A 27,397-nucleotide genomic window follows, 5' to 3' on the forward strand; every position below is an offset into this window, starting at 1 on the left:
CAGAAAAAGGAAAGAGTTGGATATTATCTTTGTCTCCTAGATACCTTACATGCTTTCCTTGCCCCACTGCAGACTTGGAAAGGGGCAAATTCATGCATTATGCAGCTGATGATATTTTTTTTTGTTAACCTGAACTCTTGGGGAAAAAAGCAGCAGAGAATTTTCTCTGTTGCTTCTTGGCAATCCTGCTGAATTAAACCACTCCTGGAGACACAAACACAGTCCTATTGCTATAGATATTTAAAGTTAAAAGGGATTTGTGTCCAGCTAAATAGCCAGCTCATTTCCATATGAATGAAGACAATCCTTTAGAATAGCATTGATATTTTCATGATTATTTGCCAACTTTTGGGTTTCATCAACCCCATGTTTGCTTTTGTCTCCAACTCCTGGTGGTTCAAGGACAGGGGGACAAGTAAAAGTGATAGAGCAGCGGTGGCTGGGCCCAACGTGTGTGTTTGTTTCTGCAAATTATGATACATGGAAATTGTTCACAACGGAGCTCTTCCAGTTCTCTGGATCCTAATACCAGAACTAGGAAGGCAAAGGCTTAGTCCCTGCAATAGCACTCAGCTGACAGTGGTCAGCCCTGTATCAGAGGAACAGCACAGAGTATCTTTTTGCTTAAAGGAGACTTTGGAAGGGGTGCTTGGGGTTATAGATCTCTCATTAGCTCAGGCACAGCTCCAAACTTCCAGCCTGGCTACCACAGCACACAAGAGCAAGGTGGTACAAAACACCAAAATTAAAACAATGCACAAAGCTGATGCTCCCCTAGATCATACTCCTAAAACATCAACCTTAATCCCTGTGACACTTTATACCAAATCATATCCCATCTCCCACCCTTTCTTATCACCTCCCACTTTGCCTTACAATGCATCAACCAACATGGCTATGAAATGCTAAAAAAATTAAGTTAGAAATATTCCATTTTATTAAAGGGTTTGGCTCTTCCGAGCTTTTCCACAAGTGATATTTCTAGATCCCATGTTGCCCTGCTCAAGGCTGCAATGACATAAAGTAATAGTTTTCATTTTCAAAATAAAAAAGATAACCCAATTTCTTGGCATCTGTTTAAATAAAATCAATTTGTTGTACTAATCTGACTTAAACAGATCAGAAATTAACGTACCAAAGATAAAACAAATAAATAGCTTCTATTTAATCAGTCTAATTTGCCTGTCAACGTGAAGTCTACTACAAATCAAGACAGAAAGTAACCTGAAGCACTAATTTATTTTATGTCAACAAAAGGAAGGCTTATCTCTACAAACTTGCTGCCAATTTTTTGCCTCTCCAAAATAAAAATGCACTCCTTGCTCACAGGAGAAACAAAAGTACCTGAAAAAGAATGCATGGAATACTTTAAACAAATCTCACTCTGCTTCTGTGTTTCAGAAAACCAGTCTGACAATAAAAGCCATTTGATGGGATCTCAGAGAGATGATGAGAGCAAAAACACTAACTTAGGTTTCTTTAAAAAGGAGACAGTCTGGTTCAGGCAGTATTTCCTTGCTCTGATGGGTGTATATGCAAACACACAGCCGATCTCATGTATTTCTATCAGTTGTAGGAACAATAGATAATATTTACTTTTGATTATTTGCTTTTGCCACCTCTCCAGCTTCTTCCTCTGCAGCTTTTAAACAGCTTCCAAACTCCCTCTGTGCTGCACCCCAGAAAAGGACAGAACAAAAACATTGTACCAAGTTAGCTCTTCCACACAGCCACAGCAGAGACGCTAAAAAACTGCCCAGAAGGCTGAACTTGTCACAAAGCTTAGTTTAATTTGACAGTCATCATAAGGCATCCATGTAATGAAAAATTTCCACCAGGGTCACAAATATTCTCCCATGAAATAAACCGAGTTAAAACAGAGGCCTGTGATTCCAAAAGATGCTAGTGGTTCCTGGTCTTGGCCAGGCCGCCGCTGCTGGCAGTGGGGTCCAGGAGGCGCAGCACCAACAGCGGCAACTCCGGAAGTGTAAAGTCAGCTTGTACAAATCTCTTTCAATAGAACAACAAATGAAAAGGAAAGAGATTTGTGCAGAAAACATCATTCTCCATCCTTTCTGGGAAAACAAAACAGAATTAAAGAGATAATCCCATTCAAGGAGCAAAGAGCAGAGCTTGGAGTTCTGAAGCCCAACAATGCTGATGGCCCATTTTTAAAACTAATGAAGCACTACAGAGGCCTGAGTTTATTATTGCTTTATCCCAGCTCAGCCCAGGCTAAGGCTATGGTGAAGTCCAAATTAATTTAAAGCCAGAAAATGCAGATCCAGTAACAGCACCTAAGTCCCCATCCACACATGGGTGTAAACAGATACTTTTGGTGAAGAAAAAAACAAGCCTCCCAAATTTCCCGCTCTTCCCGTTCTGTGCAGATCCCCATAGCAGGGCTAAAATTTGCCCTGAAGTATAAAACAGTTTCTCTCACATCTCCGTTAGCTGAGCCTCTTGCAAATGTTTCACCTTTTATTCAGACTATCCTGGTGATTCATCAGCTCAGAGATGCCTTGCAGGAGCTCACAGAGGGGCACACAGGCACCCACATGTTAAAAGTGTTGTGGCACAGAGTCTATGAACCATCGCCTGTACTCTGTAACACCCAAGGACACTTTGCCCTCAAGTTTCCTGAGACCGAACGGCGCAGACAGAAGACAACGTCTCCGCATCCTGCATGGCTGGCCAGTGATCCAGAGAAACAGCACATCTGGTAAATTAAATGGCACCTTACTCCCACCATAAGTCAGAAAACAGACTCGGGTAAAGTGGGGCTTAAAAGTTTCTCATCAAGAAAAATGGTGCTTCCCTCAGACAGGGCAAACTCTTATTCAGGCAAACATTATTCAAGGCAGTAAAATTTTACCATGGATATTGCCAGGGTTGATTTACAAGCCAAGATATGCTGGGGATCTTAAGAATCTAAAGGTCCTGTTAATTCTTCCAAAAGGACAGAAGACACACAGCGTCTATCTGACAAACACATGTGCCACATATCATGACACACTAACCAAGGTTGCAGCTAGACCAGAATTGATGGCATTTGGGCACCTAATTTTAACTTTTGTGAAAATTCAAGCCCACACATTTCATTATTGCTTGTCCCATCAAGTGCAAAGGGAAAATGGAAGGTAGGGTTAACTACAGAAGGATTTCAAATCCATCATAGGGTTTCCCGGTTCTTTTTGATATATCTTTTTATATATACATAAAAAGCATTATTATTATTATTATTTAGCCACCTGTGGGCAGGGGGGAACAGGAGCTATTTAAAATTAGTTTCTTATTGAAGTATTAATCCCCTTCCTCCCAAATCACAATACCTTTGTCACAGGAAGGAGCTTAACACGAAAACGTGTTTGCTGCCACTGACAATTCCTGAGTCTCTCCTTTGCAGAACTTTAGCCCAAATATCAGGACAATGACAGCTTGACACATACACACTCCCCAGCAACATACACACAGCAAGTAGAACATGCCTCAGTGGCCTCAGACAAAAAAAAGAAAAAAAAGAAAAGAACCCCACCAATCAACAGATTCGGAGAAACCATCCAGATGAGCCTCAGGAAAGGGAACTATCCACTTTCCATGCAGAAGCAACTGCCCAGGAGTCCCTGCCCAGTATAAACCAAATCAAAATATTCATCACACAGCGGAAGGATATCTCTGAAACCTGGCAGTGTCACACACTGGATACTTGAAGGCACATTTGCTTTGTGTTTTGGGAGAGAAATCCAGTTACAATGACACGCTGCAGCTGCAAGGCTGAGAGAAAGGAGGCAACGCTTGGTATCTTTCCTCTGTTCCTGTCCCCATTTTCAAGCTTTGTGGCTGGCATGAACTGGTGATTTAAGCAGACACGTTGACATCCCTGAGTGAAATGGCACCATTTGTGGCCTCTGAGACTTTGTCCTCAAGCACCATTGCTGGTGTGTCTGTAGTGACTGCTGTAGTGTCTATGGCAGGAAGTGGATTCAAGCCCTGTGATAAGATCTGTTGGATCGTTTTCCGCAAATTGGGGTGCAGCTGGTTTTGGGTCTGGTAAAAAATTTCTAAGGCAAAAGACTTGAGGGTGCCAGTGCAAAGGTCCTCATAAAGTGGAATTGTGTACATCCGAGACATCTGCAAAAAAGGAAAACTGGATAAAAACACTTCAATAAAAGTCAACAAGTTTGGATCTTCTACAGCTACACTCCAACAGCCCTGAATAACTTCACACTGTAGACAAGCAACACGTTTCTTCAAAAGACAGATGAATCTATTCTAAGTAAGTCTAATGCAAAGATTTTTATGAATGATAATAAAAAAAATCTGCTCTCTGAGCCACTTCCACAAATAACAGGAAGGCCAAGGAGAAGAGGCCACACTGAATACATGCATTAACCTTTTGCTCCTGCACAATAACAATCACTGAAAGGAGCTCAATGAGCCCTCGCCTTGCTTGAAGTGTAAATATTCAAATAATCACATGATTCAGTAGTGTGAAAACTTCTGGTCTGGAAAAGCCAGGGCTGCTACAAAGCAACACAAAAAATGCATGGGGCAGAGCTGGGACAAGGGTATTGAGTCAGGCTATAGAAGCAGAGATTATCTGTAGGCATTTCAAATTACATCTGCCCATTCCTCCCCGCCCGCTAGCAGGTGAGCCATGCTCAGCCCCTTCACAACACACCTGGGCTACACTTGGCCAGGAAGCAGAAGTTCCAAGGTCTTTCACGTCGCATGTCTCATGCACATGTCTCATGCACTGAGAGGTGCAGTGATTTTAATCCAGCAGTTAGTACCTGGTTTTCCAAGAAGCGACGGACTTTGTAAAGGTCTGGATAATAGTCATTTCGGACTACAATCTGCAACCAGCGGATACGGATTTCTGCATTCATGGAGTCCAGCTGAGAGGAGTAACATTCCGAAAGCTTTTTTATCACCTCTGAAGAGAGCACATACACAGAGAAAGAACTATGACCTATTTTGTTGATTTTGAGGGTCGACAGAAAATAACAAATCATAAAATCACAGAATCATAGGATGGGCTGGGCTGGAAAGAACTTTTGAAAATCATCTAGTTCAACACCTCTGCTGTGGGCAGGGACATCTGCCCATCTGACCAGATTAGGTTGCTCAAAGCCCCATTCAACCTGACTTTACGTGAATGGTAAGGTCAACCAGAAAGCTCTTTAGAATTCAATCAATTATTCCAGGAGTAATTTCTACTTTCCCGATAAGAGTACTCACCATGTGGCAGTGGTGACCCATCCAGCAATCTGTCCAGGAAAAGCACAGTTTGGAACGTTCTCCATTTAGTGAGGTCAACGCTGCTGGCAGCAGCAACAGAGTCCAGAGGCTCTGTGGTCCAGAGTTTGAAGAGTGTCTCTACTGGTCTCGTCAGACTGGATCCCTGAGATAAGTCCGGCTCAGCTAATGGAGGTCCTGTAGCATTGAGCCAACGTTCAAACTCCAGTCCTGGAATGAGGAATACCAAATATGTGGAGCAGGGATCTCTGCAGGTAGCTTGGCTGCCTCAAGGTGCAGGACTGCTTCTAACATAGTTAAGAGAGGTTCTAACAACAGCAAATCAGACCAATCTACAGTTACAGTGGCACAGCAGCGTCATTGGGATAGCCTATGGAACACCTGAAAGAGTGCCAGCAACACCTCTCCAAACCTAACCATGAGCTTTCTAGAGCTCAACATTGCAGCAAGTAAGTACAAAAACCACACATGCCCTTAAGGCAGCCAGGCTGACAAGTATCTGTGATCAAACTATAATATAAGACTTCTTGTGCATGCATTCCTCTTTCTCAGGATTATGAGGAGCACTAAAGAAAATTGGGAAAACCTGCTTCATAAAGAAAAAAAAGGGAGATGAGAGGGCTGACTAAACTCTTCCTATCCACCAGTAAAAACGAGCAATTTAAATTTATTTATACAATAAATAGCAAAAAAAATGAGTTTCTGCACAAGCAGCAGAGCCTGCTTTCCAATAAAGCTCTTCCCCTTGACCCTTTACCACCTCAGTACTTTCTAACCTCTGGCAATACTTCCTGTTCCGCTCCATCTACCCTAAAACTCCTCTCTCCTGCATCCACTGAATATTAGCCAGGCAATAACTAGCCCATGCTGTGATTAACTTTTTAGCCAACCACTGTCCAAGTAAAACACAGAGCTGCTGAGCTCCTGCTGCAGCTTTTCCCCACAGTAAGTTCACTCATCTACACCTCTCCACAGGCAGTTTCCTCTCCACAAAGCTGAAGGACCCCAGTATCTTTAAGAGCTGTACTCCCCTGCTGGTCTGGTTTAAACTGACCAATGGGTTTAATAACTACTTGCAAGGATGGACAACTGGCACGATAACATTAGTCTCGTTTCTTTAAGCAAGTGGGCTAGTAAGCACCTAGTAGATTACAGACCTTCCGTAAATCCACCAATAGCTATAAATAGGGGATATAAGAGAGAGTGAAACATTAAGGAAGAGATTTTACGTATGTGTAGGACCCTGGGAAAGTTATAGTTCTCAAAGCATGTTTTCTATAATTGAAATAGATGGAATTTTGAAGTATATTCACCTTTTCCCTGCATTTGAGCATGTGTAAATCTTACATGCACTGATCATTCTGTCTGCAGAGTGAAAATGAGTTAATGGGAAAGTAAACCAGGGGCCACTCAGCTAATTAATGCCCAAATTGTCAGCAATTCAATATGTTCTCATTCCCCAACACAGTGACAGCAACAATAAATTCTGTCACAAACCTGGCTGTCGCCGAAGGGTTTTGTTCGCCTTAGCATTTCCCGATGCATCCTCCAAGCAAAGCACAAAATTTATCATCCAGATTTTCTACAGTGTTTACAGTTAACTAAGTAAATCTCCTACCTGCTTTGCTCTCAACACATTGCTCTTTCAGCTCTGGAAAAAAATTCAGGAAGGAATCCAGAAGATCTTGAGCCACAACGCTGGTAAATTTGTACTTCTCAATGTAGGCCTGAAAGAGTAAAAAGTTCAGATATGGTTAGGAGAAAGACAGCTTCCTTTTGATGTGGAACCACTGCATGCAACAACAACGAACAAATAGAAACAGAAGAGTGAGACCAAGCATCTGAAGATTTAAAAGAAATAATCAAGAAAAATATTCTCCCTCTTTGCCCAGACGAGTGAAGCACCATAAGAAAAAAACTGAGTAGCTGCAAATACACTGACAGCTCCGTACCATTTCTTCTACCTTTTCAAAAACAAGCCAGTAGCTGATAATTTTCTACAGGTTTTGCAAATGTGCTCCAAGGCCGCAACCTGCCCTTTGTCACCCTGGCAAAAAACCAAGCAGCTAACACTTCTTAGTAGTGAATCAAGCCACATCACTCCACTCACAGGCAATCTGTGCTGGAACAGCTTTCTAATTACTTGGAGCAGAGAACAAGAGATAACAAAAATATACTACTACTCTGTATGTAGCACCTCATAACCTCAGAATCTAAAAAATCTCGTAGAAAGATTCATCTAGGTTGACAGACAGGCCCACAATATCCCTCCATCTCAGACACAACTGTGTTCAACTTTACCCCTAGCAATTAGCCACAGTGACGAAACCCAGTAAAAAAGAACCAAACAACAACAAAAAAGCAGCTCTAAATTGCAAGAGAAGCACGAGCTTATTCACACTCACTCTTAGGAAGGAGTCAAAGTGTCTTGGGTCACCACAAAGCTGGGACAGGTAGTAAACAAAGCAGTAGCCTTTCTCATAGGTGAAGAGGTTCATTAAATTACTGGGATTTACACCTGAAAGGAGAAGACAACAGTGATAAGACACTCTAATGAGGACAGTGATTTCCAGCCCTTCTGAATATACAGACCCCTCAGAGATCACCAAGTCGAAACATAGTGACTTAAAACCCAAACAAGTCTGTTGTCAGTACATTTAAGTTACTACAGTAAATCAAATGGAGGCAGTCAAACACACAACCTGATAAATAATAATTAAAAACCTAATTATTGTAAGGCAAGTACTAATTCCCAATGGAACAAGTCACTCTAAATTAGAGGTCACAGAAAACATCTGAAAACAAATCCTTTTCTCATTTCTCAGTGCCAAACTCAGGGAATTGCCATACCACAAATTTTCAAAGATATCAATATAAGGTAATCATTACTTGATCCTCTTTTGAAACTTCCAACATGTGCTTTTCCATTCCATTCGGTTCCAGTATCATCTACACTTGCATTTGAGGTTGTTTTAAATACCACCTAGACTGAAAACTGCTTCACCCCACCAACAGTGACCACAGACCTAGAGAACTATCAGTGAAGAAGATACACAGATCTGGAGTGCATTCATGCATCTGGCTCAGGGAATAACCAAATAGCCTCTGCAAAGCTAAACTTGGAGCAAGTGCCTATGTTGATCGGCATGCTAAATACACACATACATAGATCTTACATGAAAACATAAAACCAGGAACATTTAATAGCAGAGGATTTCATGTGATGTTTCCAAATATGTCCATTATAAACTACTTTATTTTATAAATTCAGAATTTCAAGCCCATACAGCTTTCAAGGCAGTTCTTCAAACTCTTTCTATGCAGTGAGTCTGTTCTGTTCTTACACAGAACAATATTTGTAAAGACAAGTTATCTAGATTCAAAGAAAACTTCAAGGCCAAGTTTCCTTACTTACTTTTAGCCTGGTTTACAAACCAGTATTTCTTTTTTCTTTCTTTTATAAATGATATGTAAAAATCAATCTTTTTTTTTCTATCTTCCAGCAGTGATATTCAAATGTGTATAATTTTGTGTACATTAGCCTCTGCCAAAAGCAATACCTGGCTCCAGTTTAACCTGAAGCTTGCTGACTGGGTTGTCTTCTCCAAGGAGCTTCATCTGTCTGTGGAGAGCATCGAGGCGGAATGCAGTCTCCAAACATGTGAAGGCAGCTCCTACCCCAGAAAATAACTTGTTAGTTGTGGGAAAATGACCAGCAAAACCTGACCTGTGCAGGACTAGCACAGCTACAAAGTAAAAGCTGCCAAAGGCGCAAAAGACACAACAGCAAGACAGAATCACAGTAATGTAATGGCAGAGAAACCTGAGTGCAAAACATCCTTTCAATTTGTAGTGGAAGTCAGAACCTAACCCAGTGCATTTCCTCACTCTGATTATGCAAGCAGGCTGCACTGGAAAACAAAGCAGCATGAAAACTACACTAGAGTTACATCCTTGACATCATCTTATCAATTCTTGCAAGATAAGCAGAGCAGCATTGAAATAAGTATTCTACAGGTAACTTTCAGGGAGCAATCAAGTACTACAAAAACATAATGCCACTGGTAGAAGAGTAGACACCATTTCAAGTTGCCAATAAGTAAGTTGCCAATAAGTAAATGTCACCTCTGGGTGAAAAGAGAAAAGGATTAGATTTGGTTGGTATATTACTGATCCTTGTATCTTTTTTAACCTTTATCTATCATCCTACCCATATTTTGCCATACATTTTTCACCTTGCACTCATTAGGGCTTTTTACAGCTGTGACTGGGTAGGCCATTCCTTCTCTTCTCCCTAACTGCAGTGCAGAGCATTCCATGCTTTCAAGCCAAACTAGCTGTATTACACTGGCAAGTCAAGAGATCTTTCCTATGCCCTTGCACATGATAAAGGCAGAAGAAAACTGATTTTCAGTTTCAGAAGATACTTAACAGCCATAACTATTAACATTTTAGCCTTCTTTGCTAAGTTTTCAACTTGAGCGATAGTGTTTGTTACATAGATCCAATCTCAGAGTCTCAATGTATGAAACACTAGAATCCAATAAAAGCAAAATGCGAATCAAGAAGCAGGATATATTTGAAAGACAGGAGAACCTGTATGAGCAGAGCAAGGGGCGGATGTGCTTCCCAGGGGAAAGCAAGAACCAGGATAGCTAGTGTTAAGGGCAATTACTTCAAGCTGCAGGGAGAAGGATTAAGCAAGATCCAAGAGATGTGGTAGTCAGAGGACTCAAATTTCTCTAAACAGGGTCATTACAAAGATGCGTTTTTATTAACAACAGAAGATACTCCAGAAATTATGTCAGAAATGGCAAGATTTAGATCAGAGGTTTGTCTTAGAAACAAAATACAAAATAGAATGGAAAAAGAGCTTACTAAAGAATGGCACAGGGAAAGGCATTTCTTAGTTTCCTAACAAATGCTTCTTGAAACAACCAGTTCTAAATTTCAAGAGAACAGACCAAAATCAGCAAAGAGCTTGTTCTGCGTCAGAGGGACAGACTAAGATGGGACAGAGAACAGGTCTTCTGACCTACTCATATCACTGCCATGTATAATGTGACTCAGGACAGTCCTAACCACTGAGAATTACTCAACATAAAAGCAGCTTTCAAAGACATACAATATGCAATGTAACATCTCCATAGATGCTCAGAGCATTTCTTTCCCTAAACATAATCATTATCGGTTCATCTCCAAAAACAGTATACATGAATAAAAACATAGGCAATCTTCTAAACACTTTTGCTGCCAAGATTTCCAGTAATTTTTCCAAGATTGTTTGCAGCAGACATGTAAGAATACATATGGAACTGGCTTTTAAGAACATAACAGGACAAACTAGAAAACCGTGTGTTCCCATTATTCACTTCAGCAAAAAGCCAATTAAATTTAAAAACAAGAGGAATGATTTACTACTTATATATTCTAAAGGCAGCACCAACAACTGGACTGTGAAATTCACTGACATAAGCAAAGGCAGGGCTGTACAGTCCTGCAGGAAGTCTCCAGCAGATAAACAGACAGCTACATAAATGTATACATTTTTTTGTGCTATTGCCATCGTTCATTCTAACAGCAGGTACCTACTAACTGATCAGGATTAGAAGGACACCTGTTCAGAGGACAGTTATTTCACAACACAACCATAACAAGATTCCTTACATCTTTCTCTGAAGTATCTTCTGCTCACCTTGCTCTGACATATGAACACCTGCCTGGTACTCAACAGTAGTTCCAAAGTCCCTACAACACTGTGCTAATACACCTCACTCAAAGCCCCTGCTACCATATCAGGTATTGATTCCACCCAAAACCAAGACAACATCAAACTCTAAGCATTTAAAGTGCTCAATGCAAAGTCTGTGGCTGAAAAACAGCTCCCTACAGACTTTTGAGCTTCCAAGGCAAATATCCCACTGCAGCCAACTCTGTTATGGTAAGGTGTAGACAAGGAGACACGTTTCTGCAGGTGTACCGTAGGTCTCGGTGGTGATCCGGCGCTGCGCGTAAGTGGCCAGGCCCTCGCTCAGCCACATCTCCTCCCAGGTGGCGTTGGTGACTGCATTTCCAAACCAGCTGTGGGCAACCTCGTGGATGACGTCAATGATCAAAAACTCATCGCTCTCCAGAATGGAAGAGATGATGAAGGTCAGGCATGGGTTTTCCATAGCAACAATAGGGAAGGATGGAGGAAGAAAAACAATGTCATATCTAAAATTAAGGAGAGAGGGGAGAGAGGAGGTAAGTAAACTACAGCTGTTTCAGAAGAGACTCAGTAACATTTTCCTTTCTTTAGGAAAGGCTCATCCGAGACCTTTATGTGACTTCGTGAACAAACTTCCTAGACCAGTGGTGCCTAGTTCTTCTGATCAGGGAATCAAGTATTTATTCTGTTGGCCAAGGACCTGCTCACATTTCAACATAAAGACTTGACAGTCTTTTCATGTGCACCAGATCCAGCACTTCCCAAAAGCATCATGCTCCCTTCACACACACAAACTCATCACAAATTGTGTATCTGAGAGCCAGAACCACTAAGTTTACACTACATACAGCAGTGTAACACAGTGTTGAGTCTCCAAAGGCCTCCTGGAAAAAGAGAGACTGGGAAGCTATCAATGAGTTAACTGATTTGGTCTACATGCAGTGTCAGCAAAATAACTCAGATCTGTCTGCTTCAGAACACAACAATATTCGGTTTGTTTTCTAAATTTCTCTACCAATGATCAGCACTGGCACACTGGGCAATGTTGCCAGATTACTTCAAGTAACATTTCCTAAGTTAACAACAATGAGATCTTCCTGCTTACCTTTAGCAAAGAAACATAGGAAGCCTTGGTAAACATGGTCTCTCATCCAAAGAATGAAATTATTCTCTTAAAAACATTCTTTTGTAATACATAGTCAAGCTTAATTCAAGAAGTATTAATGTTGGTTTTGGGGACTTGGACTCTCAATGACTCTGTACTGAGATTTTCAGTATCTTCAGGCCTACCACAATAAATACATCACATCTCAAGTGCCACATGCAGAAATAAATGAGATAAATAAAATAGCCACACATTTTAAATGGTGTCTGGCCCAGTGCTGGGCTTGCATCACAAAACACCTTCATTCCTTAGGAAAGATCCACTGTTTAGAAACCTCCATTCTGACCCATAAACCCGGTAAAACACGTCTGTGCCTTCATGGTCCTTACTGCCACTTGTGGAGACAAAACTCTGGAGTTTGTTTTCAACTACTACAATCATCAGTTGAAATGCTCATTTGCCTTGCTATTGCATAAGGAGAAAGCATGATCATTTCTCAATATTGTTTTATTTTGTTCCCATTATACATCCCTGGGAGACTGATTAAACTCACCTTCCCCATATATAGGGGCCATACAGACTCTCTGCAGCAGTCAACCAGCGTTCAACAATGCCAGAAAGCTTGCTGATGGCTGTTGGCAGCAGGCAAGGCTCTGCCCACACTCTGCTCCTGTCAGAAAACAGAAAACATCAGGTGATACTTCAGCAAACTGAATTATCTCTTAGAAAAAATAGTCTGACTGCTCAATACATTTCCATGTATGGTAATAGTGAGAGGAGGCCTCCCGTCAGACTCGGGCCCTCCTCGGCTAACGCTCCATGGCAAGAGGTAACCAAAGATCCCTACAATAAGGCAACGAAAAAGCAGCTGTAATGACTGCAGGGGACAATAGGCAGCATTTATGAAAGAGGAATATATCTTTGCCAGTGCAGTGCCATGAATTTCTTTACACCCAGCTACACCTCAAACTCTCTCAACACTCACAGCTCATGGACCCAACTGTTCCAATATTACTGACTCAATGTCATTGGTACTTACAACACAAAGTACTGTACAGAGACAGAAAACGCAGAATCAACTCACTGCAAACCTTACCTTGGGCCTATGTCTGCATGTATAAGGTCTCCCGCCACCAGGGCCACTAAGTAGGCAGGAACTGGATATTCCATGTAAAATTGATATACACCTTCCTCTTCTAAGTAGGAACTTTGGGTGGCACTCATCAACACCTGTATGCCTGCTGGAGCCTGGAAGACCAACATCATACACATCAGCTCACCAGATGATCACAGCTGAATGACTACACCACAGATCTCTTGTTTATTTTCATCTGTCTGAGGATGTACGTTAAAAACAATCATTTTAGATAACACAGAACGTAAGATTTCTGTGAGGTTTTTATACCACAACCTGCCCAGCCCATGAAAACATACCAACCAAAAATATTACTTCTCCTATATGCCAGCTGCCCCAAAAGCACTCACATATCAAATTATTGCATCTATAAAAGATGCAACATTATTTGACACTACTGGAAGCAACCAACCAAATTCTCTCTCATATTATCCATTTCACAATTACTCTTTCAGCATTAAGTATAGGGGAGCAAGACCCAAGTGTGATAGGCAGCAGAGTTACCTTCATGGCACTACTCTGATTCTGGCCCAAGAACCAGAACGGGACCTAAAAAATGCAGTATTTTTTATAACTCTGAATCACAGTTAATATTTTTATCATGTGTACATACATGATGTAACTATGCTTTCACAAGTGAACAGCAACTAAGAGCTCCATTCCCAGGCATTCGGCCCCTTACCTTGACAGTAGCTGAGTAGGTGCATTTCACTGCAGGGGTGTCAAAGCAGGGGAAGAAGGAGCGGTTACACACCGAGTGGCCCTGCGTGAAGACAAATGGCTTGGCATTGCCGTACGTCAGCTCTGGATCCAGCCACCAGATCTGTTAAAACATGACGTGAAGAAGAGGTGAGGGAAAGGGACAACACAGGGATGAACTGCCAAAAACTAAATCTGAAATCAAGAGGATTGTGGGGGAGAAGCACCCCCTCTGTTGTTTGGCTCCCTAGATGAATACCTGGCATGGGGCACATTTCCATTTCTAACAATACATCTTTCTACTCCTGTTTATTTGCTGGGACTGCTCAGAGGAATTTCTTACTGCCTGACCACTGAGTGGTGACACCCTGCATAGTGACTTCCAGCCATTCACTATTTCTGTTCTGTCAATTTGCTTGGTTAATAGCAAGTCCCTAACCAACATACACAACCTCCTTCTCAGAGGGAATACTCTGGATATCTTCATGTTTATAACTCAATTTGAACAGGAGTAGAAGGGGACAGGTAACACAAGCTGTGGAAAAAAAAAAAAAAAAAAACAAACCACCCAAAACAAACCCAAATCCACAAACTAAAAAACCCTGAGGCTGAACAGTGTACACAACGTTATCTGTGACCCTGACACTGCCCTCCTGGCTGAAGCATCAAACATTTTGACACTATGCAAAAAAGTCGGTATATGTAAGAAACATCTGGTCAAGGACACTGGAGGCCCCTTTTTACAGAATGGATAAGGAGATTCTGGGTGGTCACAAAAGCAAAAACCAACAAAACACAACACTGAGCATGTCAATTTTCAGTACCAAACAGCAAATAAATCACAAGTCAGATCCTCAGCAAATAATTAGAATAGATTAAGAATAATAAGAAAAAATGCAATTATTTGCCTTTTGTTTTTTCTGTTTCAAATGTTTGTGCTTTCACATGCTCCCTGCCTCCAACTTTGAAGTGTAGGAGCAATTTTAAATAAGGATTTTCTTGTAATCCTAGAACTCTGGAGCTGAACTTTAATGGAAAATATCAAATATTGTGAAACTTGCAATAAAGCTGGAACCACTGGAAGTCTTGGGAACAATCAAGCACAAGGAATAAAACTTCTGAATCTGCTGAATTCTTAGATCAAAGGAACCAATAAATCTGAAATCAGGGAACAGCAGTTAGTGCAGACATTAGTTCAGTTCTGGTCCTCAAGGGAAAGCAATGAAACACAGAGGAGAAACCTGAGTACTAAGTCTGCTCATGTTTTAACAACATATTACAACTCTGTCTCCTAGTTAACCTGTCTTCTGGAAGTTAAAGTTTTCTCTCTCTCCTGTCCTATCAGGTTACTCTTTGTTATCTTCTCTTGCCTTTAGCCCTTTTTCCTCAGCTGCCAGTGTACTCCTCTCCCAAATCATCCACTGCAGTAGCACCCCCAGGGATCAGTGAAAGGTAAAGACAGGAAACACACTGTCAGCAGCTTCCAGTCGTTCACATGGAGGCTCACACTTCCACTGGAAAACGTTTGGGTATTTTCAGGTGGGAGGCATCACAAAATTAAAAACCTCTACGTAGAAGTAACATTAATCTCAGAACAGCATTCTTATCTTGAAATTTGGTTTAAGATTATCCTCTTCTGTTTGAGCCTCCAGGGCCAGAAACACGCTTAAAGCAGGACTCAGGGCTCAGGCTGTGCCACTGTTCACATCCACGTGCTGCATTTCAGCGTAGCACTGCCCACACTCCTGGGTCACGGCCCAGGGGCACTACATAGCTACAGATTTCCACTCCATGGATACCTGCATTTCACAGCAATGAATATTGTCTGTGCAATGTGACATTGTGGAACTGGAGACAACTATTCCAGAAGGCATTTGGGGACATCTGTCTCATTAAACCCCACGGTATGAAACTAATAGCTTCCGCCCAGATCACACATTCACAAAAAAATGCAAGTGCTGTGTTTTAACCCAGAGTAGTAGCTTTCTAATGATCCAGGGAGGAGGCTCAGAAATTAAGCTTTTAAAGATCTGCCCAAATGCCAACTGTTAAAAGCACTCCTCTGATCCGTAGCTTTGTGCTTGTGTCACAAAGTCTGACTTATGTAAGGTTGGCCCTGAAGAGACTCATCCTCAAAATGTTCTCTTTCCTTTGCTTTTTGAGAGACAGAAAAGGCTAACAAAGAAAACAGAAAGATAAGGCACCACCAGACCTAAGTTGCAACACCTAAGTAGGAAGGGAAAAGGGCTGACAGAGGACGTCTTTAGAGCAGAGAGATAAGGGGAAGTTCACCCTGAGCAGGGCAGGAGGAAAACATAAGCAGGAAGGGGAGGGAAACTGAGAGCTGATTCTTGTTTACAAGAAACTCCATAAATTAAGGACAATTTCTTTTCAACCAATACCCCTTTATTTGACATTTGGTTGAAGTTAAATGAAGCACCAGCCCCACAAGCCAAGAGGGAAAACATTTGCAGAGGATGAAGTATTTTTTTCCCCTGTTTTCTAATGTCTGCAGCTACATGGCAAGCCTCCGTCTCTCTTTCCAGAGGCACTTGGAACAATGATGAAAGTTATCCTGAAACAATATAAATAGATCTGTAATATAAATAGACCAGGCTATGCCACTGGACAGAGGCAGGGCTATGGGCTGGGGAAAACGAGTAAAAGCAGCACCCCAGAAAGGAGTGTGAGGCACAGGGTGCTGCTGGGGCAGGCCATGGAGCCCTGCACAGGGACAGAGCGGCATTGGGGGCTGTATCATCTACTCCACATCCAAAATCCCTCCTGTGCTTCCCTTGGGAAATACACATGACATCATCATAATGCTCTTCCTTTTTATCTAGCTTTCCATGTATACAGGAAAGCTGTTTCACACATTAACGCTGTTCTGTGATGCATTTCAAGCGAAAAAAAAAACCTGCTGCATGGTTCCTCTGCTGCACAGAGGCTTTGGGCAGCCCAGGCTTCACCCTGCCCACATACTGCAAGAAGCTCCCACTTTATAAGACACCTGCCAAGAGTATAATTTTTATTGACTTAGATCATAATCTTTTACCCAAATCTGGCAGACAACAAAGGCAATTAGCTAAGCCTCTTTCAGTTTTAAATCCCTCCATGTTTCTACATGTATTATTGATGAAGGTCCCAGGAAGAGCTGCAACGACACAGCTTCTGTTCTAGGCAAACAAGCCACTCCATCTGATGACAAAGTAAACCAAACACCCGAGATGCAGAGCATGTTACAGGAGCAAGGCACACCTGGGCAGGAAATCACTGTAGGGGGACTGAGAAATTCAAGACAAATCTAAGGAACACCTGAGAAGTTTCAGCACTGCAAAGAGGGCTGTCCTTTTTGCTAAATCCTGAGGACGAGGAAGTGCTATCATTTTTTATACCAGAACACAGAGTCGGATTTTCATTTAAGGAAAGAAAATAGCACTGATGTTAAGATGTACACTGCCAAATCAGAGGTGTGACACAGTGGGCAAGAGAGAGGTGTAAATTTTTCTCTCTAGGGAAAAAAAAAAAACAAAACAAAACAAAAATATCATGCAAGAGTATTACTTGAGGGGTGAGGGAAAAGTAGGGGAGGAAGAGCAGAACTACAGTCCCTGACACACCTGATCAGTGTGTGCCTTCAGCCCACACTGTGAGAGATACAAAATGATGACGACAGTCTTGCCTCTGATGGAAACTGGTGATGTACCAAGCATATGGTTTCCTAACAGCACAGGGAGCTGGAATGCTCTGTGAAAGGCAGATTTAATCTCTCAGCTGTCTCTCAATGTCCATCAAACAACCAAAGATCTTGGCTCCTTCCTCCACATGAGAAATAATGGAACAGTCGAATAACATATCCAGATGGCTCAAACCAAGCATATCAAGACAAAAGGTTTCCAATTTTAAACACTCTAGTATCTCTGCTGCTGATCTTACTGCCAACACATTCACACTTCACTGCAACATGAATTTACTGTTTTATAGGTCCCATAAGTATGTTTAGGGTCCCACAGAAAATAAACCCTGACCTAAGGAGAATATATTCCTAGAATGGCGAAAGAAAACAGAACTCCTAGAAGAGAGAGGTCTAACATTGTAAAGTTGCCTCACTGACACAGAGAAAAGGAAGGGACAGGATACGCAGAAGACACAAATATAAACAAGTTCACCCTTATACATATATGGGTTACTCTTCCCTGTTAAAGTGCAACACTGGGCTGGAAAACAGCAATGACAGAGAGCACTACAATAGCACCAAACCACTTTGGATCCAAAAAAAATAGTTCAGCATACTGAACATGAAGGCCTAGAACAGGTGCTACTCGAGGACAAATATTCTGCCAGCCAAAACCTACAATTGTGAGCGAGCAAACACAGTAGGATTTATGTCAGTGAGCATGCCTGTTTCTGCTTTCCAGTATCACTCAGGAAGGGCAGTGCATGCCCCTGACTCTGACCATCAATAATCTTTTGACATGAGTCCTTGCAGCTTCATTTCAACTGAAGCAGTACACACTATTAAAGGCACAATAAAGACTTCAAAAGACAGGATGAGAATAGCTAGTTCACCTCTGATCCAGGGGGAGCAAGACAACAATAGAGGGAATGGAAGAAATTTTCTGCTCTTAGCATCCTCAGATATGGGACATCCACATGGGACCGTGTGTGGGGCCAAGGAGGCAACACACTAATGCAAGGTGAAACTAAAGGACATCACATCAATCAGTGCCCTGCATCTTCCAGTGGTTTTCAGGTCATTCCTGAGACTCAGATGAGTACTGCACTACATCTGAGATCATCTCTCCACAGACTCAGCAGGACAGGCTGCCCCTTTGGCAACAGGGCTGGCAAAAACCAGGGGTAAGCACAGGCCAGCCTAAAATAAAACAGTTTGTTCAAGAGGAGGAAAGTGTGTTATCATGTACTTCGGGAGGTCTAGCTCAGCCGGACTGAGAATGATTGCACACAGCAATGCCAAACTAGCTTTAAAGCTTTCTCACCACAAAAAAGGCAGAGAGTGGACAAAGAAACAGGTTCCTTCACAAGCCTTGGGAAAAAAATAAAGAACGGAATCTTCTGAACTCACTGTGGGCTACATGGAAGAGTATTGTACAAGGAAATATTACAACCAGGAGTTCCTGAGGTGAAATGGAACAATATCCAAGTGGATCTGAATTTAAAAGTGCCAGAATCTTACTTCATTTTTACACTTTAAGGGAAGGACTAAAACATTAAAAAGGCACCATGTGACCACAGGAAACTGTGCAACTCACTGTTCCGAGTGAGCCAATGTATTAAGACTACCTAGATGATTCTGAGGATGAAATTAATTTCTTGAGCTTCAATGTAGTATTGAAATTAGACAGAAAAACATCCAGCAAACTCATTCTATTCCACGACGCCTTCCTATCATGAGGAAAGGCCTACTATTTACTTGCTGTTGGGCTGTTTTCCAAGAAACTGTTATGTTCAATTCCCGCTCTTGTTAAATACCTTGTAACAGTCGAATAGATCCACACATTTACAGATTTTGACCAGTGCAACAGCAACACCAAACCAGAGGGCTGAGTCAATTCCTCTAAGCAAGACAGAGGCAGCAAAGTTGCAATATTCTCAGAAAAACGTTCCTTTTACAAAGAGATTCATGAAGCACATAATGAAAATCACATCAGTTTAGTTCCCAACCTGAACTGACTGTACAGTAACAAAAAGAATCAATATTCCAGTGATAACTTCATGTTTTCACTGTCATAACTTCTTAAAAGCACAAGATCTGCTAGGCAGCACCTAAAAGGCCAGGAACAAACCGCTTCTAAATACCAGGGGTTTAAAAGAAGAGACAGAATTTACAAAGCATCTCGCTGACAAAGAAAGCTAATCAACAGAGACGTGGAAGCACCTCCACGACCACATCCAAACAGGTGTTTGGGGCCATTTCTCATCCCTTTTTTCCAGCAGATAACTTGTAGGAACATGTGGAATCACCCCTGTTCTTCTCAAAGCTCCTGACCACAGCTCTTTGGAACGTCAGCCTGGGTGTGCAACGCCTGATTTTTTAAGTGCCTGGCAAAACCCCCAGGGAAACTCCTGCATTGTGGATGACATAACTTGTCTTGAAGAACTGAGTCGAGGCAAGAGTTTACAAATTTTCCCTCTCCTCGTCAACAACTGCAATGCCCTTAAAGGGCGAAAAACTTTTAAATTACTATCGTGGTGGGGGATGAACAGCCTTGGGGGCCGCGGAGACAGATGGGGGAAGGCAGGAGGGAGATCGGCTGGGTCGGTACGAGCATCGCCGCTGAGTGCGGCGGGTGACCGCGGGCGGGGGCTGGCACCGCCGAGTGCCCCTGCGGGCAGGGACAGATGCTGCTGCCGAGCGGGCAGGCGCTGCCCGGCCATGGGGGACGGGGACAGGAACAGAGGGGCTGCCAGTGAGATACCTCCCAACGCCTTCGCTGCGTGGCCGAGGCGCTTCCCCGACGGTCACTCACAACAGGAGCAAAGATACGCGACAGGCGCGGGTGGCACGGGAGGACTCCGCCAGCCACCCCGGGACCCCGTTTCCTACATTACCACCCCCCGGTACTCACGGCGGGACCGTCGGCCGTGGTGTAGCGGACGATGATTTGGAAGGGCTGGTGCGGCTGGAGGGCGGCGGGCAGGGAGACGGTGAGGGACGAGCCGTAGTCGGTGAACGGGTCCACCCTGAAGCCGAGCGGGCAGGCGGAGCAGGGCGGCTGGGCGAAGAGGGGCAGCGGCGGCGGCGGCTCGGCGGCGGGCGGGGGTCCGGCGGGCGGGTCCCCTGGGGGGGCGGCGGGGGGCAGCGGCCCGGCGGCGATGCAGGGCGCCGAGAGGAAGGTGGCGGTGGCGGGCGGGCTGGCGGCGCAGGGCGGCGCGCAGGGCGGCGGCGGCGGCGGGCAGGGCGGCGGGGGCGGCGGGGCCGGGGCGGCGGCGGCCTCGGCGGGCGAGAAGGCGAAGGCGCAGGGCGCTTCCCCGGCGGCGGCGCGGCGGAAGGCGGCCGAGAGGACGCGCAGGGCCGGGTGCACGTCCAGCACCAGGGCGCGGGGCTGCGGGCGCAGCGCGCAGAGCTCCAGCACCAGGCAGCCCGCCAGCGCCCGCGCCTCGGGCCGCAGCTCCAGCCCCAGGTGCAGGTGCCGCAGGCTGAAGAGCTGCGAGCTGGACGCCGACGCCACGTCCGGCGGCGGCTCGGGAGGAGGCGGCGGGGCCGGCGGCGCCTCCGGCCCGGCCGCGGAGCCCTTGCGGCAGCAGCACAGGCCGGGCGGCCGCGGAGCCGGAGCCGCCATGGAGCGGTGGCGGAGGAGGAGGAGAAGGAGGAGGAGGCGGCAGCGGAGGCGGCGGCTGCTATGTGAAATCCATGGGCGGGCGGGGAGGAGGGAGGCCCCGGCGGCCGGAGCGGCCGGGGCGGGGAGGGGGGAGGCGGAAAGGACCGGCCGGGAGAGCGCAGGGCCCGGGCCCGGACGGCAGCGGCGGGCGCGGCCGCCGGGGGGCGCCGCGGGGGCGCCGGGGGGCGCTCGGGGGTGGCCCCGCCCCGCCCGGCGGCTGCGCGCGCACGTGCCCCGCCCTCACAGCGCTCGCCCGCCCTGCCCGCCGCTGCTCCTGCTCCGGACCCGCTCCCGAACATCCACTCGTCCGTTCATCCATCCACAGGCGTGGGCGCTGCACGCCCAGCCAGGCCCACGCGTGCGGACCCGCGCACCGGCGGCTCCAGTTCAGTGCGAACCCGCCCACACCGACCCACGCGGAGCTCCCCTGCTTCCCCACACCCCCCAGACCACCGCCGCCTCCCCGGACACACCGATCCCAGCGCTCCTGCTCTGGGGAGGACCCTTGGCACGGTCGCAGTGCCCCGCTCAGGTCACTCCTGTCCCCTCACAGCCGGCTCTGCCCCTCCGCACCGCCTGAACACTTCATTTTCACTGCTCCCCTTGCCAGCTCCTCGACAAACACCCTCAAGCCCTCCACACTACGGCTCCCAGCCGGGCTGAGCCTTGCACCCTCATCCCACCGGTACCTATTTTGGCCTCCTCCTTTCTGGTCACACCTCCACATGTAGCTCACAGGCTAACCCTAAAAAGCCTCCCTGTTCCCTGCAACCCCATACACACTCTTTTTAAAAATCTTTTCCCTCCCATCGTTGCCTGCCTCCAACTCTCACTCCAAACTGCCCCCAGAGCGCAGCTCACACATAATGGACTTTATTCTTCCCCAGATCCTCGAAGCAATCAGTCACACGCCATCCACTGCTGCCTTCCTAAATCGGAAAAGACAGAAACCACAAAATTATCAGCTTTGTACAATCGCTTGTTTCTCTGCATGGCAACAGCAGGAGTCAGCAAGCTGGGAGGAAGGAGGTGTGCTGCAAGTAACTGTGATTTGCACTCCCTGCAGCCCAGGAGAGGCGTCCGGGTAATCAGCCCCGTGTAGTGACACTTCTGTAAGTTATTTTCACTCCAGTTTTCACTGTTACACTTTGCCTACACCTCAGCTGCCTGATGAGGCTCCAAGGCACATATTTTAGATGACACAGGAACATTTCTTACATGGTTGTGGCTTTACTGAACCCGTAGTGGTACATTCTAAAAGCCTCCCAAGCCTTGCACTAACAATCTGCACCAAATTCCAGTTGACTTTCCACTATGTTGTCATGCTGGAGGCAGAAACTGCGGCCTCAGCACAACGTGGCTGCGGTCACCGGCTGAAACAAGGGTCAAACAAATCACAGTATCACCCTAGACAGACCTGAAGCTAAAGAAAACCTTTGTGTAATCACTTATATATAGTAGAACACATGCTACAGTTGCAGTAAAAAATAACAACGTAGCACTCAGGGAGGCTCTGCGGTTGCTGAGGGTAGTACAGCCACCCCTATACCTTCTCAGTATTCTTTCAAAGCACCTTCAAAAAGCAATTTTGTCTTTGCAATCCCCTTTGTAACTAAGAGAAACGTTTTGTCCTGCTATCTTTGTTCTCCACATCCTCCTTTAATAAATCAATTGTCCTGTATTTATCCTTCTGACACCTTCTCTCACTCACACCAGTTACCTTCTGAAAAAATTTGCCTTTCTTAACGTTCTTTTCAGTGACACAGTGAGACTGCTTGATCTGGCTCTCACCTACAGGTGATGTGCAGAGCACAGCCCCAACAGCCTCGGGATCTGACCCTGTACAACCTTCCCCCCAGATAAGGGTGAAGTCTCTCTCCTCAGGTGTTCAAGCCAGTACAACTTCAGGGACTGATTTTGGGCTTAATTACACCTGTCTAACTGCACATTAACTCCACTGGGTAATTTTAGAAGAATCCTACCTGTGTTTTGACTGAAGTCACAAGCAACTGCAATGTTTCCACTCAGACAGATGAGATGAGCAGGAAAATGTTGAAGAGGCTCTAAGCTTATGATAATGAATCAGGACTGGCCGCACTTTGGACAGAATAAGCAAAACTGATGCAATTTAAATTACAGAGAGCAATACAGCAACCAGTTATCCCAGGCAAATCTCTCTCCACTTGCACACCTGCTGGTCTTGGGCCACAGCCTTTGCTGTAATGTGTGCTGGTTGGGGCTGGGGTAGAGTGAATTTTCTTCACAGTAGCTGGTATCAGGCTGTGTTTTGGGTTTGTGCTGAAAACAGTGTTGATAATTCAGGAATGTTGTAGCTGTTGCTGAGCAGTGCTTGCACAGAGCCAAGGCCATTTCTGCTCCTCACCCCACCCCACCAGCAAGGAGGCTGAGGGTGCTCAAGGAGATAGACGGGGACACACAGCAGGGACAGCTGACCCCAGCTGATCAAAGGGTTATTCCATATGGCATCATAAAAGCTGAGGAAGAAGGAGGAAGGAGGGGACATTCAGAGTGATGTGTCTGTTTTCCCAAGTCACCATTACACATGATGGAGCCCTGCTTTCCAGGATATGGTTGAACACAGGCCTGTCTGGGAAAAGTGGAGAATGAATGCCTTGTTTTGCTTTGCTTGCATGGATTTTGCTTTCCCTGTTACCTGTCTTGATCTCAACTCTCAAGTTTTCTAGTTTTTACCCTTCTGATTTTCTTCCCTACCCCACAAGACTGTGTGGGGCTTAGTTGCCAGCTGGGATTAAACCACAACAGAAGCATGTGCTATCTCCATGCTACTTTAGGTAGAATCGTTTTAAGGAAAGTCTGTCCCAATCCCAGAGTCTTATTCTACTCCGCATAGGATGAAGTCTTCTCTGGGATAACACACTATAAATTCTACAGCACAATCCAATTCCTGAAAATTTCAATCATCATCATCGACCTCTTGTAGAATGCTTCAAAGATACAGATATTTCAGTCTCATTTGTAAATATTGATGTTTCTTCCTTCCATTTCAGTGACAGGGCCTCAGGCCAGGCCTCAACTTGCTCCTGTGATGCAGGATGAAAGCCAGTAAAAAAATTACAGCTACCCATGTGAACAGCAATACTTCAGTAAGTCTGTGAGACAAGTGCCAAGTGAAGCAGAGAAGCGATTACAACAGAAAGAACGTTTCCCTCTGGCAGTCTCTGTCTTTAATTCCAAAATAACAGTTGTGCAGCCAAGGTTTAACAAAATGGTTGAGCTAATCCCTGCTGTCCACAGGTTACTGTTCACCTGCTCCATCACAGGTCCTTGTCTGACACCTTGTTGAGCTATTTCAGCTCACCAAAGCAGCAGGAAAGATTCAGCTCTCTAGGAGAGCATGACTGGGAAGCAGCAGTTTGGTGCAGTGAATGCTGAGCGTGGTTTCCTCTCATACCTATGCTACTGTCACAGTCAGCACCTACTGAAAAGAGCAGCCCCACTTCACCTCCCTTCCAGCTGTGCCTTCCTGTCTCCTTCTTTGTACAGCATTCCTGCTTTTGGAGGGTGAACTTTCTGCAACTTAGCTTTCTGAACTGGGTCACTGCTGGACCACACAAGAGACACTCCTGCATCGGGAAAGGAGGAGGAACTCCCAGCCTGGAAGAAGAAGGAGGATAAGATCAGGATGGCTCCCCTTCTGCCCAGACTGCCATTAGCTCAGACTTAGCTGCAAAACGAAGCCACACACTGACCCCAGCAGCACTCGAGAACTAAGTGCATTAGCCCACTTCCTTCAAGGGAAATCCTGAAGTTCATGGGGTAAACTCAAGGCCTGTGAGCAGGGTAAGGTCTGTGCCAGTTAATTCTTGCTTAGGACAAGAGTTAAGAACAATCACAACAAATGATGGTTTTTGTGCTGTTTTCAAGCTACATTCCAAGCTCTGTTAAAGCCACAGTTTGCCTGTGGTACGGTACTGGTAGGTAGAAATGCTTGTTACTGTGACTGCAGAAATGTGACACTATAAACAGTACCATTTGCAAGTAAAGAAAATGGAAAATCTGAGCCTAAGAAGGATCTTCTGATTCCATCTGACCTCAGCCCTTCTACTTGGCTTAAAAACTTGCACTATAAATTATTACTCCCTTTACTACTCAACGTACAAGTATTGTAAGCCATCCTCATGCCGGAGAGCACACTTTTAAAGAAACACCTCTACTCTGAAGAAAGATCAAACCACGGCGTATGACCAGAAAAAAAACCCAAACCAGCCTGCAAACCTGTCCCCCAGGGCTCAAAAAGGTGAGATGTCATTTATGTGCCCAAAACAAACCACTTAAGCCAATAAAATTTACAAAACCCAAAATAGTTTTATTTACTTTTCAGATTTCTGCCTCAATGAGACATTTTGCAAACATGCTAAGGCTACAAAATGTCCAAGTTGACAAAGACATGCAACGCTGACCATTCAATAAGTCACAGCTATTATAGGAGCAACCGTGTCCCCCTGGGCCACAGGTCCCAAAAATGGGGATGGTGTACAGTGATCATGGCAATGCACTACACAGGACCCAGTAACCTGAGGTAGGTCATTTACAGTAAGAAAACCATGTCCTACACCAGTGTTACATCCTGATCAACAGGAACCTGTTTAAGGTTCCAGAAGACGTGGGGTCGAGGACTGCTTCCTTAACAAGTGTGCAATAAAGGAACAGGAAATATTGATGTTGTTTAATTTTAGTATAAGTGAGCAGAACAAAGAGTTAGTGTTACCCATGCCAGTGAAAGCCAACCTAAACCTCTGAGGAGTGTTAGCAGCTTCAAGGTAAAGGAGTCAGTCAGCTCAAGCAACTCTGGAAAGGCTTTCCTGCTACCACACAGGGCATGATTTGAACCTTATGATTAATTTGTTACAGATCATTCCACGAACAGTTAGATTTTGGTTGTGTTAGATCAGCGAAGCAGGAAGAGCTTGGGCTTGCTTGCATTAAAATAAACTCTGCTGATACAGTAAGAAATACTGTGTCAGGACACTGAGAAAATACAAGGCCTTAATGTGACCCAGGAGTGATTCTCCACTCAGATCACTAAAAACCCTGCTTTGGAAAAGCATCATGGGAAGCAGCAGCCGCTGCCGTGGTGAACATTAGCGATGCTCCAAATAGCTTTGATAAATTACAATGCAATAGTTACACCACAGAGCTCTTCTCTGCTGCGCTAGACAAAGATGTGACAATAAAGGACACTATTGCAAAGCTTCACTTCCACTCAGACACACAGAAAATCCGGCACTAGGAAAAGGCGAACTGTAAGAGACAAAACGGTGTCTGATACAGTCCGATAACAAAGCCAGATCTCTGGTACCATAAACTGTACAAAAATGATAGAAAAGAATATGCACTGCTATTAACACAGTGCTTATTTTAATATAAAATAAACAGCTTACATTTCCACTGTAAATATAGGCTATATACAGAATATGTATAGATATAGCTACATGTATAAAGCTTCATTATAGGCCTCTGATACATTTATAACTATGGCTCCCTGAGCCATTTGTAGAGTGCATTTAATAACAAAAAATTAGTAATATGGAATAAATACAATAATAAAAACATGAAGAGTTCTTCTGACATGGTTTTAAAAACTCTCTGGCTTGACACATTGTGCTAAAAATTAAAAGATGAAAAGGCAATAATCTGCTTGGAGGAGGAGGAGGAGGAGGAGGGAGAGCTGGCCTGCCACAGGCAGGGAGTGTAGCTCTCCAAAATTAAAGTGACTTTGCCCTGAATTTTAGCCCTTGACAGCAACCTTGTTCTCCGCAGCAGCAAACATAGCATAGAAGCGCGAGTTCTCATTGGCCAGAAGGGCAGACGGCGTGTCGAATTCCACAACCTAAAAGCAAACAAGGCAAGTAAAGTATGTCAGTAAAATCCAGCAGAAAATGGATTCCTACTCCTTGGACTTGTGACATGGTAGTAAAGAATCAAAAACACAGCATTCATCTTTCGATTAGACAACAGGCAGTGAAAGTATGTGCGTTTATGGACACATACTGTAACCTGGAATGCTTTGGACTGGCTCAAACATTGGAACTAACTCATAGGAAGCAACCTCTGATGGCTCTGGCAGAGGCAGATTCTATGGGCTTTTGCCTTCTCTACCTTTA

General features: G+C 44.6%; 2 protein-coding genes and 1 long non-coding RNA gene across 7 annotated transcripts in view; 1 reads left to right on the plus strand and 2 right to left on the minus strand.

Moving 5' to 3' along the window:
* Positions 1-1,770: 1,770 nt before the first annotated feature.
* On the minus strand, positions 1,771-21,358 carry RNPEPL1 (arginyl aminopeptidase like 1). Its single transcript, XM_027750967.2, has 11 exons — positions 20,499-21,358; positions 13,892-14,032; positions 13,171-13,322; positions 12,628-12,744; positions 11,240-11,475; positions 8,820-8,933; positions 7,665-7,777; positions 6,878-6,986; positions 5,242-5,469; positions 4,794-4,936; positions 1,771-4,131 (listed from the first exon to the last, which is right to left on the minus strand). Exons 1-11 carry the CDS (start codon positions 21,210-21,212, stop codon positions 3,859-3,861), a joined length of 2,340 nt encoding a protein of 779 aa, XP_027606768.1. The 5' UTR covers positions 21,213-21,358; the 3' UTR covers positions 1,771-3,858.
* Positions 20,535-25,594, plus strand: LOC120322516. Of its 2 annotated transcripts, XR_005562280.1 has the most exons (3): positions 20,535-20,577; positions 22,139-22,363; positions 24,281-25,594. It is a non-coding gene; the product is annotated as an uncharacterized LOC120322516 (long non-coding RNA). The 2 variants fall into 2 exon arrangements; XR_005562279.1 differs by lacking the exon at positions 20,535-20,577 and having other exon boundaries at positions 21,740-22,363.
* The window catches only part of ABCC5 (ATP binding cassette subfamily C member 5), a 45,031-nt gene continuing 43,209 nt past the window's right edge, over positions 25,576-27,397 (minus strand). For 3 of the 4 annotated variants that reach the window (XM_027750962.2, XM_039378031.1, XM_027750964.2), the window contains one exon: positions 26,635-27,123. In XM_027750962.2, the coding sequence (XP_027606763.2) occupies positions 27,022-27,123 (102 nt within the window). In that variant the 3' untranslated portion in view covers positions 26,635-27,021. Of the gene's footprint in view, positions 27,124-27,397 lie in introns of all 4 variants that reach the window. The other variant, XM_027750963.2, reaches the window with a different exon arrangement.

This window comes from Pipra filicauda, unplaced genomic scaffold, assembly GCF_003945595.2.
Source record: "Pipra filicauda isolate LSUMZ 115617 unplaced genomic scaffold, ASM394559v2 scaffold98_size3848907_pilon, whole genome shotgun sequence".
NCBI classification, from domain to species: Eukaryota; Metazoa; Chordata; class Aves; order Passeriformes; family Pipridae; genus Pipra; species Pipra filicauda.

Bases quoted from the DNA above. Each gene is read 5' to 3' on its own strand.
- RNPEPL1 (XM_027750967.2), bottom strand. From the start codon at position 21,212: ATGGCGGCTCCGGCTCCGCGGCCGCCCGGCCTGTGCTGCTGCCGCAAG. The intron at 12,745-13,170 runs GTAAGGTTTGCA...GTTTTCTGACAG, and splicing joins CATGCAGACATAGGCCCAAG to GAGCAGAGTGTGGGCAGAGC. The intron at 7,778-8,819 runs GTATTGCTTTTG...TTCTCCTTTCAG, and splicing joins TCAGGTTAAACTGGAGCCAG to GTGTAAATCCCAGTAATTTA.